Raw genomic sequence first — 12,357 nt, 5'->3', positions numbered from 1 at the left:
AAAAGGCCAGTGCCTGGTTGGCCCTCTGCTCAGCACCTGGGAGGCCACCATGTCGCCCCAAAGGCAGCCTCGTCTGCCTCCTCTGCCCGCAGTCAGTTTTTCCTTCTGCCTGTATGGACATCTGCTGCTGTGTGACAGTAGAACAGTTCCGAGTTACTAAGCACTCCTCCGTGGGGACCGCATGCCCAGCTGCACCCGTGGCCGCTTTGGCCCCACGACCTGTTCTGGACAATGAAATGCAAGTGAAGTGACGCATTGTTTCCGGGCAGAAACTTTCAAGTCTGTGTGGCCAGGTGAGTCCACCTCTGCCCCGGGAGGACATTGTCTGGGCCCACGGAGGCTTCTCTGTCAGCCGGGATCCCGGAGAAGAGACGGCACAGAGCAGAGTGGCAGCCTCCCTCCCAGGGCGGGTGGCATGAAACCTGGGGGTCATATCCTGGCTGAAAACACCTTGTGGCTTTCGAAAGTCCTGGAAGGAGAGCCGTTTTCCAGTCTTGAGCAGCTGCCGGGGACCGCGGGCAACCGCAGGGAAATGCTACGCCTCGGGACCGGTGGTCCTTGGGAGGCGCTCAGTAAACGGTGGATGTAATCACGACTTAGCGTTTCTGCACACGGACCAGGCTGACCATCATCCAGGCTGTGAGGCTTATCTTCCTCAAATGTGGGGGGTGTGCACCTGCAGGCTTTAAGCAATGCTCAGGGAAGAAGTTCCTCCAGTGAATGTGTGACCTCACTGCCTGCTCCTGCCCCTGAACCCCCTTCCTCCCATAAGAGCTGTGTAGACAGAGGCTACTTAGATGAGATTCCTGTGCCCTGTGCCCAAGGTCAGGTTCGTTACGCTGCTGCAGGAGTGGAGAATGCACCCCAGAGGAGCCACAAGCCTCTCTCCCCACTTCTCCTCGGCTGTCATTTTTCCTATTGGCTGAGCCCGAGTCAGTCTCCTCGGCCCCTCCCAGGCCCCACCCTCCTTTGTTATTTCCCTTCTATGCCTTGCAATCAAATTCAGCAGAGCGCACAGAGCACCCCCTTAGCGCTGACCTCGTGGTACGGGTGGTCTTCAGAGTTTTGACTTCTTGATAACATCCCCCTCTTAGCCCCCAGCACATGCTAGGTGGAGAGTGGGTGGTCAGTAAAGACTGACCCCCAGGATATGACCCACGAAGCTGATGGCTTCGTGGCTGGTGGAGCCACGGCAGGGCGGAGAGAGGGCTATTCAGGGAAGTGGGTGGGGAGGCAAAGCGTCCCCTGACCCCTGGTTGTCGGGGAGCAGGGCGGAGTCAGCAAGGACCACGTGTCCCCAGGCCAGGGCTCCGACGTCTCTCCCAAACTTTCTCGCCCATTTCACTCCTGGCAGCTGGGACCCCAAACAGACCTATTCTCTTAAAGGGAGGGGTTTTGTGGTTGGGATGGGTCCCCTCCCCTCTGCCCACCAAGGACCAGGGGCCAAGGATTTCAACAAAGGAACTCGCAAAAGCCATCTCTCTTTATTTTTCATTCCTGCCGTTCCACCGGTTTGCAGAAGCTATGGGTGAGTGGATTCCAGAGGGGAAGGGGAACATTGGCACCCAGACCCTCCCAGAAAATAGTTTTTGCACACTGCTGAGGCTGATTAGACTTGAGAAGCAATTTAACAATAAACTCTACAGAATAGAAATGTACAAAAGTATCAAGGCGGCTGCTGGCTGGTTTCCTGCCTCCCCATGGGGGTCAGAGTTATGCCGGTCAGTCCTGTGCAAAGGTCCTGTGGCTGGCTTAGGGGGCAGGCGGATTCTTCCCTGGGAGGGGGCAGTCCTGCTCACCCCGCAGAAGTGTGCCCAGGTGGCCACGGTCCCTGCAGGCTCCGTGGCTTTTGAGTGTGCCTGTGTCCCGCCTTTATGTCCGTCCTTTGAAAGTGTTCATGCAGGTATAAGTTCCTGAGAATTTGTGGATCTCCTCCAGGGCAGCCTGTGGGAGGATGCTGGTGGGGGAGCAAAGAGGAAAGAAAGAGAAGATGGTCAGTGGGGTGGGGGACCAGCCGCTGGGTCACCAGTGGCTGCCCAGAGGGCGTAGTAGAGTGGTGCCCACATGCCACCCCCGCCCGCCCCTCCATGGAGGAAGCGCTTTCGAGTAAGTGAATAAATGATTGTTTACAAGGCCAAGGGTGGGTGGGGAAAAATAAACTGTCAAAGCCACATTCTTTGCATTTTAGGGCCCACAGGTATCTCAGAGATCAGTGAACTCCGAATGCCACTTATTCAACAAATATTTACCGTGTGGGGCTGAGCACTTAGGTCCTGGGCGTCACCTCCTCCAGAGCCACTTCCTGGACTCACGCCCAGGCCTCTCCTTGGGCTCCCCACAGTCCACGGCTCCCCCACTAAACCCTGGTGTTGTCCTCACTGTTCACTTGTCAAGCCCATGCGGGACTTTGTGGCAGATATGTCACCTCTGATTCTGGTCCCTGCACTGGGCCAGGCATGAGAAGGACTCAGTCCATTTGTTGAATCAAATGGAAGGGCCCTGGCCCACACTAGGTGCAAGATGGGAAAGGCCCCCTTCCAGCGAGGGCAATCTGGAAGGCTTCCTGGAGGTGGCAGCAATGGTATTGAGCCTGTAAAGATTTCTCTTGGGGTAGGTGAAGAGAGGGTGTACTGCAGGGAATGGGGAGAAAGGTGGCCGCTGCTCCCTGTGGGGAAGTCGCAGGGGACAGAACAGGAAACGTGGGCTGGCAGCTCACTGTAAGAGTGCTGAGATGTTCCAGATACACCAGCTTTTTTTTCCCTAAATCTCCGAAAGGCTTCTAACCAGCTCCCTGAGGTGGAGGTGGCAGCTGGCTTTGGTGCGAGCCCAAGTCCCTGCTCTCCTGGTGACTCACAGAAGTAGCTGAGGAGCATCTCAGAGCAATGGTCAGTATGGACCATGGGAGGCCACACTATGCCCTCAGGCGCCTTCCCCCTGCCCCCCCCCACTCGCCATCCCCTGCTCTGTGTCTCGGAAAGGGCTTTGAGTTTGGAGGAGAAAGGACTGGTGAGGGTGTCCCCTCCCTTAGAAGGTTTCTGTGTCCACAGCTGGAGCCCATGTGACATGCAGCCAGAGGGGAAGCCGGTTTCCTGGGAGTCGATAACTGGTAAGGGAACTGGGGTGTTTCACTTCCTGAAAAGGCCTTTCGGGTCAGAGGGGTTCGGCCAGCCAGGGGGTGGGGCTGGAGACGGCTGGGGGCCCAGAGCAGCCAGGAGTCCAACGGTGGGCGGGCGGGATGGAGCGGCCCTTTTAGTGTGAGACTCGGATGGAAAGGGTTCACTGTCCAAAGTTGGGAAAGTTCTAGAGAACGTGATTCCTGGCAAATGTGTCCTGAGACTTTGGCACCAGAAGCTCTGTCTTCCCCATTAGCGGAAACTTCCTGGAGCCTGGGGCCGACTACTAGTCTTGAGCAGGGGCTCTCAAAGCGTGGCCCAGGAACCCTTGGGGCGCCTGAGACCCCCGCGGTGGTCTGCGAGGCCGAACTACTTCTGTAATGACACTAGGTTGTTGTTTGCCTTCTTGCTCACTCTGTCACGAGTGTGCACTCAAGTGTTCCAGAAGCTACACAGATTAAAGGACGTGTGACATCACAACAAATTAAAATCAGAAGCAGACATAGGAATCCAGTTGTCTTCAATTATGTTACACAATAAAGAGTTTTGCCCAAAAAAAAGTAAAACAATGCCATTCTTCTCCCTACATTCTTTTGTCTTTTCTGAGAATTTACTGACTTTTCATTTAAAAAAATCATTTACGTTGACAGATTTTCACTGTTGTTTATAAATAAATAATACTGTAAATATACACACATGTATAAATCCTGTAAAATTTCTTCTCCGTGTTCATGTCTAATGCGGTAAACAGCAATAGATACGACCCACATAAACGAAAGCTCTTTGGGTGCCTCGGGGATTTTTAAGGTTGTAAAGGGGTCCTGAGACCAGCAAGTGTGAGAACCGCTGCCCCACATTAAGGACAGAAGCCCTTGGCATGCAAGCCAGCGCTGTCCCATTCTGCCCACAGCAGACATGACTAATCGATCGCGCGTGCGCGAGGCCTCTTCTCCAGGAGAAGGGTCAGTGGTTGGCGGGAGCCTTGCCCTGAACGCTCTCCCAGCCCCATACCTTTTCAAGATAATGAGGGCGTGCATGGTCCACGGGAGCAGCAGGAACGCCTGGTTGAGCTGCACGGCCTCCACTGTCCTCCGGGCCACCGTCTCCGGCTTCAGAGGCGGGAAGAGGTTGGGGAACCTGAAGGCAGAAGAGACTCTGTGGGTTTCTCCGGGAGACGCAGGTGCTTCTGCCGAAAGCCACCGTGGCTGACAGGTCTGGGTCATCCCTTTGGCGTCGTCATCCCTGAGACTGGGAGACTTGAGTCCTGTTTGGGATCTTCACCCTCTTCCTCCCTCTGCCCACAGACATGTCAGGACATCTGCAGTCCGCCCACTGAGCCGCCACGGCTCCATCCCTCCCGGCGCTCTAGAGCCCGGCTTACTGTGGTGCCCGCCGGGAGGGGAGGGTGGCAGTGCCTGCCGCCTGGCCCCTCCCTTCCCTTCTCACTTGGCTCCAGCCACCCCAGCCAGTACTTTGGTTCCTGCCACTTAAGTTCTTTCCTGTCTCAGGGTCTTTTACCAGCTGGCTCACCGGCCGGGCTCCTTCCTCCCAGCTCCTGCTCAGGGAGGCATCTCAGCTCGTCCACTCACCGTGGTTTCTAGTCTCGTCCCCCTGCTAATTTGCTTCAATGCATTTACATCCACAAGGGCCTTGTCTGTTTGTCTGTGTCCTTGTCAGTGGTCTGTCTGCCCCTCAGACTGAGCTCCACAAGGGCAGAGGCCTGGTGGGTTCGCTCTGGCGTATTCCCCGTGGGCTGGGTCCGGCACTTAATAGGAGCTCCAGAAAAGTCTGCTGAGCCCTGACCAGTGTGGCTTAGTGGTTGGGTATCGTCCCACAAAGCAAAAGGTCACCGGTTCAATTCCCGGTCAGGGCACAGGCCTCGGTTTTGGATTCAGTCCCTGGGGTGTGTACAAGAGGCAACTGGTCCATGTTTTTCTCTCCCTTTGTGTTTCCCTCCTTTTCCCTCTTCTTTAAAAATAAATGAATAAATTCTTTCAAAAATTAGAGAAATGCTTGCCGAATGAACTGGCACGCACGAGTGGCCGTTCCCCTGCTCAGACCGTCCGGGAACAGGGCCCCTGCCCAGCCCGCTGCTCGCCGCTTCCCTGAGACATTTACGGAGTGCTCTCCCTGTGGCTGACACACGAACATGTGACCGAATAAGCGACGTCAGGGGCTTCTCGTGCCTGTTCGCAGGCATCCCGCCTGAGACCCACAGACTGATGCTGCTCCACTGGCCCAGCCTGTGTGTGGTGTGCACCGGGGATCACTCACTCCGGTTTACAGAGGAGGAAACTGAGGCTCTGGGGCGTGGGTGGGGGGGATGAGGGATTCAAACCAGGCCTGCACAGGGCCCCAGGCTCCAGCCCCGCCCTCATGCACTGCCTGTCCCACCCCTCTGGGGCCTGGAGGCACCTCTCGCAGTGGCGCTGCCTCTGACCTCTGTCCTAAAGAGCTTGTGAGCTGCTCTGGCACCAGGAGGATTAAGGGCGGTGAGTCGCCTGGGTCTGGAGCCACCCTGAGCAAAGGACAACTCTCCGGCCCCGCCACGCCCACTGGGATGGCCTCAGAGAGTCTACAGATCTCAGCCCCCGCCCTGGGCTTCCTCTGCTGTCACAACAAGCCGCTGAGGTCCCAGGGCCTGCAGTCAGGAAGGAAGGCCGGCCGCCAGGGTCCCTGGGGCTGAGCGTGTTGAGGCAGCTCACGGGTGTGGGAACCCTACAGACGTCTGCTTTTCCAGTCCTCTCCTGGGCCCACCCTGCTGCCGGGGGAGGGAAGGCGAGGGCCGGGGGCAAGACCGCAGGAGAACCTGAGCGAGGGGCCCTGTTCTCCTTTCTCTCCACGGCGGGTGGGAGGGGCATCTGGGAACCACCGGCTATCCACTCCCACGGAGGGGGCGCAGACTCTGGGGAGAGCATGCTTCGCCAATTGCGATCTGTCTGGCCTTGGGCCAGTCACTTTGCGTCTCTGAGCCTCAGTTCCCTGTCTGTGAAATGGGGGCAGGAGCTTTCTCATGGGGGTGCTGGGGCCAAATGCAGCAGAGTTTGTAGACCGTCTGTTAGGGAGGAACACAGAGGTCAGTCAACGGCCATGAATGAATAACAGCACCCAACTATACAGCCGCTGTTGCCGGGAAACCCGTCAATTTTGCCCTAAACATCTGTCTCCCGTTCTCCACCCTGGGAAGCTGCTAAGCCTGGTCAGGGAGGAAGCCAATGCTTTTCTACTTTTTTCAGGAAGTGGGAGTTGGTTAGGCGCTAGTCAACACCAAGCACCCTTTCCCTAGTCTTCTCCCGAACTCTCGGGGCTTCCTGCCCGACAGGTAAGCAACCTTCGTCTAGCGGGGGCGTCCAACCTGCGGCCCACGGGCCCCATGCAGCCCAGGACGGCTGAGAACGCGGCCCAACACAAAATCATAAAGTTACTTAAAACATCACGAGATTTTGTGTGTGTGTGTGATTACATGTCGCCATGTATTTCATGTGTGGCCCAAGACAACGCTTCTCCTTCCAGTGTGGCCCAGAGGTGCCAACAGGCTGGATGGACCCACCTGCTGGAGCTTACTGCTGGCCAGGCAGGCTAGTTATTCACACCCAGGAGCATCAAACCTGTGAAGAAGGAAGGGGGCACTCTTGTCAACCCCTTCTCAGAGATGAGGAAGCCGAGGCACAGAAAAGTGACTTGCCCAGAGTGACACAGGCAGTTTGGGCCCACACTCGCAACTGTGAAAAAAATGACTTGAGAAAATCCGTGTATTTCCGTCTTAAAGTGCTGGAAGGCAGATTCTGCCAGTGTCCCGCCCACTTCTGCACCCTGGCCCCCCATTAAAACCAAGATTGCCGCTGCGGCGGTTCCATCCAATGTGCACTCATTGAGCACTTGCTGTATGCCCAGATGAAAAGAAACCAACCCAAGGCCTCCTGGGCAGAGGGAGCCAACTCGGAACATTAACAGTCATTAATCCAGCCTCCTCTAAATTCAGAGTCTACGATAATTTACAGGCAAGTCCGGTGGCCATGTTTACTTCTGTGATGAACTGGAGAGACAGTCTGTTAGCAAGATTACTAACAGGTGCACTTAGGAAAACGTTCACGGTCAATAAGGATAACAAGAGCAGGGGCTCGTTACTGAGCACCGAGTGTGCCCCGGGCTTTGCTCTAGTTGTTACCTGTGTTGGTTTTAATTCTCCCAATAACCCCACCAAGAATATGAGCAAAGGAAAGCTCAGAGAGGTAACAAAACTGGCCCAGGATTTCCCAGCTGCGCACAGGTGAGATGGCACTGAAACCAGGCATTCTGATTCTTGATCACCAAAACCACACAGGGTCATCATCTCGAGGCCGTGCCGAGTGACCCCCACACAGCACACACGGCACACACGAGCCAAGTGCCTGTGACTGGCATGCAACGAAGGCATTAACCTTAAGTGCACAGTGAGGTTCATTTTTACCCATGTAACCAGTGCCCCCATCAAGAAGAGAGAATGTTTCTAAAAGCCTGGAAAGTTCCCTCGTGCTCCCTTGCACGCTTACCCCACCCCTCCAAGGGTGACTTGGTTCCCTCCCAAAATGCCATGGCTCCATTTTGCCTAGAACTTCATACAAACGGAATCACACAGAATGAGCCCTATCGTCTCTGGCTTCTTTTGCGTAATATAAAGCTTTGAGATTCACACGTGGACCGGCACTCTCTGCCCTGGACACGGGACCCTGCATGTAGTAGAGCGCTCTGCCTAGTTCTAGGAATTGTACCTCTACCCCTTGTGGCTAAAGGCGAGAGATGACCTTTGGAATGCCAGCTGCAGGAGACAAAGTCTGTCTCTGGTAGCAAATGTTGCCTCGGTTCCTCTCCCTGCCCCCAGAGCTTGGTCAGAAGTCAATAACGAGTAAGACCCCTCACAGTGGGGGGGCAACCTAAGCCAGACTCGATCACTTGGGAGGCCTTCATGGAAGGACTTGGGGGGCTGCAACAAAGAGCAATGGACTCTCGCCCCCCAGCTTTGACAAAGCCCGAGTCCCCATGTCTTCTGGGAGAAGCGCTTCCTGGCTCTAATCCCCTTAAGTCTGAATACCTGTTGGGGAGGGGTGCAGCTCCTTGCCTTGCTAGAGTGTGTCCTGGGGGAAAATCTGGCACCACAAAGACTTGCTGATAAAACTGTGAAATCTGCTAAGAGTGCTTTCATTGATATGAGAAGGGTCCGAGAGGAACTGAGTATGTCTCCCAGAGTTTCTGCAATTCTCTTCCTGACAGACACTGACTCAGACTCTGAAGCTCTCAGATCTCTTTGAAATGTTATCTACTGTTTGATCCTTGCCGCCCTGTATTCCTGTGTATTACAACCCAATAAAAGGCTATGGAAGAGGGCGCTCGGGCCTTTTTCTCCTCGGAGAAACTGGCCACTGCTGGCCTTTGTCTCCCCTGAGAAACTGGCCACAGCCCACTCCTCCTCCCCAAACAGATCTCATCTTCTCAGCCATATTCTTATTCATTCACGAGTGTCCGTGGCACCGGGGGGACTTGCGGAGAAGTCGCCCCCACACCTACACCTCTGTAGCATCCCGCCGTCTTGCAGGTGGAGAACCAGGTGCCGAAGAGAACGGGCTCCGGGTCATTCGTGCCTCTGTGCTCTCTCTGCACACTGAACCTCCCGCCTCGTCCAATCTGCCTGCGGGACCCAGCTCACTGACCTGATCCTCATGCCCTGGAACATCTCGGTGCTGGTGTGGAAGGGCAGCACGGTGGTGGCACTGACGCCTGGACAGTCCAGCAGCCCCAGGGTCAGGCTCTCCATGAAGGCGAAGGCCGAGGCCTTGGAGGTGCAGTAGTCGATGGCGCCAGGGATGGCGGACAGAGCCAGCACGGAGTTGAGACACACGATGTGGCCGTTCTGCAGCTCCAGCATGCGAGGCAGGAAGGCCTTGGTGGTCTGAGGGCGGGCAGGGAGGTCAGCGGGGAGCAGCCGTGCCCCTAGAGCCCCTTGCCCCCCACCTCAGGGAGAACAGACCGCCCTGCACACACACACGACCCCAGTGACAGAGTCTTTCCGGGTCAGGACGGGGCTGAGGGCTGCCTGCCGCAGGAAGTCCACCTGGTCACTCCTCTTGACCGGCCGCCCTGTCCTTGGACATCCCTCCCAGCCTGAGCCCCAGCCCTGGTGAGCCTCTCCTTGCTCCCTCACAGCACCCAGGCCCCCTGGACGGAAGGAACATGTCAGCGTCCCCAGCCAGGGCTGGGCCCGCCCGGAGGAGTCCTCACCCAGAACTGGCCCAGGGTGTTGATGTGCTGGGACTTGAGGAGGGCGTCGTCATCGCTGTCCATCAAGCTCTTCCCGTGGACCACGGCGGCGTTGTTCACCAGGATGGTGATGTCGCCCACCTGCAGTGGACACGGGCCGCAGGCTCCATTAGGGCAGTCCCAGGGGCCTGCGCCCTACAGGGGTGGACCCTGCCATGTGACCTGGGGCCACACCACCCTTCTGAGCATTGGCTGTGGTTTGTAAGGTGGTGCTAATGAACATACCAGAGTTGTTCTGAGGATCGGAAATAATTTATGGCACATACTATCCCCGGCACACTGCACATTTGTAATAAATGAGGCTGTTGTCATGTAAAAGCTGTTGACATTCACCATGTGCTTATTGAGGCGGTTTCTGTGCTCTTGGAGGTCACTGACACACTCAGCCTACACAGATGGCTGGGGTCAGTGGCAGGGTTTTCCTGGACGGAAGTGGGACACTGCCCACCCCTCCCCCGCCACTGGCCCCAGGGCCTAGGAGACACAGTCACAAGGTCTAAATTCCAAAGGGGACAAGAGATGATTACTTCTGTCATGTAATCAACCCACGCACCCAATGCCTGCCCCCTGAATCACACACGCACGTACAAACAGCATGGGCCAGCTTCACGGGAGGGCCCCCCGGAGACACTCTGGAAACAGCCGCTCTGCCACCAGCAGCGCCGTGTCCCGGGCCTCCCGAGAAGGCTCTCTTGGGCTCGGTGTCGCGCCGAGCTGAGGGGGGCCCTCCCGGCTGCTCACCTTCTCCCGGACGGCCTTGGCCGTCTGGTACACCTCCTCCCGGCTGCCCACGTCACAGACGAAGTAGTGGCACTCCGTGCCCATCTGCCGGATCTCCTCTGTCGTCTCTTTCAGGCATTTCTCGGTCCGGCCCCACAGAACGATCTGGAAGGAAGGAATAACAGCACTGAACAAGCCGATTCCATCCAAAGAGTGCATGCAAAGCAAACGAACAATGTGATTTTTCGAAAGGGATCCAGCCTGCTCCGAAGTGAACCCAGAGTTTCTGAGTCCATTTCTGACCGACCCGTTGATGGGTTATTTGCGAGTCTTACGCATTCCTTCCAGCAGGACACGTGCTCCCAGCCCAATTCCGCTTATCCTGCATGGTTAGAGGCAATGGCCACGCCCTTTCTGTAGAATGTTCCCAAAGGTTCTCAGGTAGGAACAACCTGGCTTTCTCACCAATTAGGTCCAGAGCCAGGTTTAGGAGCGCCAGCCAGGAGATGGCACTGGGAGGCTCAGGGGATGAGGTGCGCAGTGGGTAAACCCAGCCTTCCACCCAGCTGTGGTCACACTTGGTCACACTCGGTCACACGCAGAAGGAGGGCCGGGATGAGAGGCAGCCAGGCTCCTGCTGAGGAGGGAACTGCCTCGCCCCCCCAGTTAATAAACCCAGGACTCATTATACTAGGAGGTGACCCCGGCAGGACCCAGAAAGGATTCTGAAAAGGGCTGGACAAACTTATGAGCGGCCGGCCACAAAGGCTCAGCAGAGAAGCTCAGTTGTTTCTCGACCTTGACCTTGACACAGCTCCTGACGTGGCCTGGGGTCCAGCGAGGCCCCTGCTGGTAAACGGGTTGAAGGCAGGGGGACTAAGATTCAGGGGGTGCAGAGGGAGGGAAGGCTGGGGCTGGAGACCAGCCGAGAGAGGAGAGGTGAGAGGCTCCTTGGGGCCGACGGGTCTGCTTTGGTTCCTTCTGTTGCTCTTTAAAATGATCAGTGAAACGCCTCCTTGAAAAGTAAAGCCCGACATGGAAACCCCAACATGTGGAACCTGCACAAGGAATAAATTACAGTCCAAGTCCGTATTCTCTTCCTTTGAAAGCAACTAAAGAGATGGAAAGCCTGTGTTGGGAAGGTGGGCACCTTCCAGTGGGTGTTACAGATGGAGGGCCAATGACATCGGGCCGGAATCCAGCCGGTTTCTGTAGTTTGCTCTGTGACGAAGGCAGGGCGCAGTCACACCGATCAGTTGTCAGTAGTCACAGTTCAGCAGCTGTCGACCTTGAGATCTCGGCAGCGTCCCTCGGGCAGCCCAGGCCCCAGGTGGGTGGGGCTCGTAAGGACACACCAAAGGTGCTGTGGTCTCCAGTGAATTTGATTTTTTTATCAGAGTTTTAAAAACATTTGAAGGCGTTTCAGAAAGAAAATAAAAGCGTTTTCTCAGCCGCCAAGACAACTCCGGGAAAGCCGGGCTGGAAAACCCACCTGCCCCGCCGCTCAGCTCGTTTTAATCACAGTCTTGACCCACAGGATGGGTTTGGGGAGGACGCCCCAGGGCCTCTCCTTGACCCAGAGGCCCACCAAGGGCAAACGAGCTGCAGTCAGACAGGCTCCAAGAGACCCTCTCTGGTCGGTCAACTGAGCACAGACCTGGGACGTGCTCCGCCAGGCTGGAGAGGCACTTCACGGGGAAGAATGGACGCGGCATCTGTTCTGGGAAGGCAGTGTAGCACCAGCCTGCTCCTCTCCACCTGTTTCCTGCCATCCTTCCTTGTCACCCCATCTGTCTGTCCATCCATCCTTCGTCCCATCTATCCATCATCCCTTCCTTCTATCCACCCCACTCCATCCCACCATCCATCCATCCACATCCATCCATCCCACCATCCATCCATCCACATCCACCCACCCTCTGAGTATCTCTGAGTGAGTGAACGTGATCCTTGGCCTCCTTTCTCCTGCTCTGGTCCCTGCCCAACCCCACCCCATCTCCAACACAGAAGGGAAGCAGGACCCCGGAGCTTGTACAGTTCCCTTGGGTCTGGTGAGGCTGGGGACTCAGAGTCTCAGGGCAAGTTGAGAGAGGCAAAGCTTAAAGTCGGGGGCCTGTTGGAAGGTGCACGGGTCCAGAGGCCTGGGAGCACAAATGGCACCTCGGAGGGTCCGGGGCAGCAGCCGAGATGGGTGCCCTTCATTCTGGGCATGTTGGGTTCTTCTTGGCAA

General features: G+C 56.4%; 1 protein-coding gene across 1 annotated transcript in view; it reads right to left on the bottom strand.

Annotated features, from left to right (window-relative positions):
• Window positions 1–1,465: 1,465 nt before the first annotated feature.
• The window catches only part of DHRS3 (dehydrogenase/reductase 3), a 35,765-nt gene continuing 24,873 nt past the window's right edge, over window positions 1,466–12,357 (bottom strand). Inside the window, exons 2-6 of the mRNA XM_037165647.2 lie at window positions 10,149–10,292; window positions 9,369–9,488; window positions 8,801–9,039; window positions 4,125–4,250; window positions 1,466–1,957 (exon numbers count right to left, since the gene is read on the bottom strand). Of these exons, the coding sequence (XP_037021542.1) occupies window positions 1,873–1,957; window positions 4,125–4,250; window positions 8,801–9,039; window positions 9,369–9,488; window positions 10,149–10,292 (714 nt within the window). The 3' untranslated portion in view covers window positions 1,466–1,872. The remainder of the gene's footprint in view (window positions 1,958–4,124; window positions 4,251–8,800; window positions 9,040–9,368; window positions 9,489–10,148; window positions 10,293–12,357) is intronic.

This window comes from Artibeus jamaicensis, unplaced genomic scaffold (assembly GCF_021234435.1).
Source record: "Artibeus jamaicensis isolate MK-2021 breed Jamaican fruit bat unplaced genomic scaffold, CSHL_Jam_final scaffold_847, whole genome shotgun sequence".
In the NCBI taxonomy this organism is placed as follows: Eukaryota; Metazoa; Chordata; class Mammalia; order Chiroptera; family Phyllostomidae; genus Artibeus; species Artibeus jamaicensis.
The sequence above is the reverse complement of the archived record's forward strand: the minus strand, read 5'-3'. Positions and strand labels throughout refer to the sequence as shown.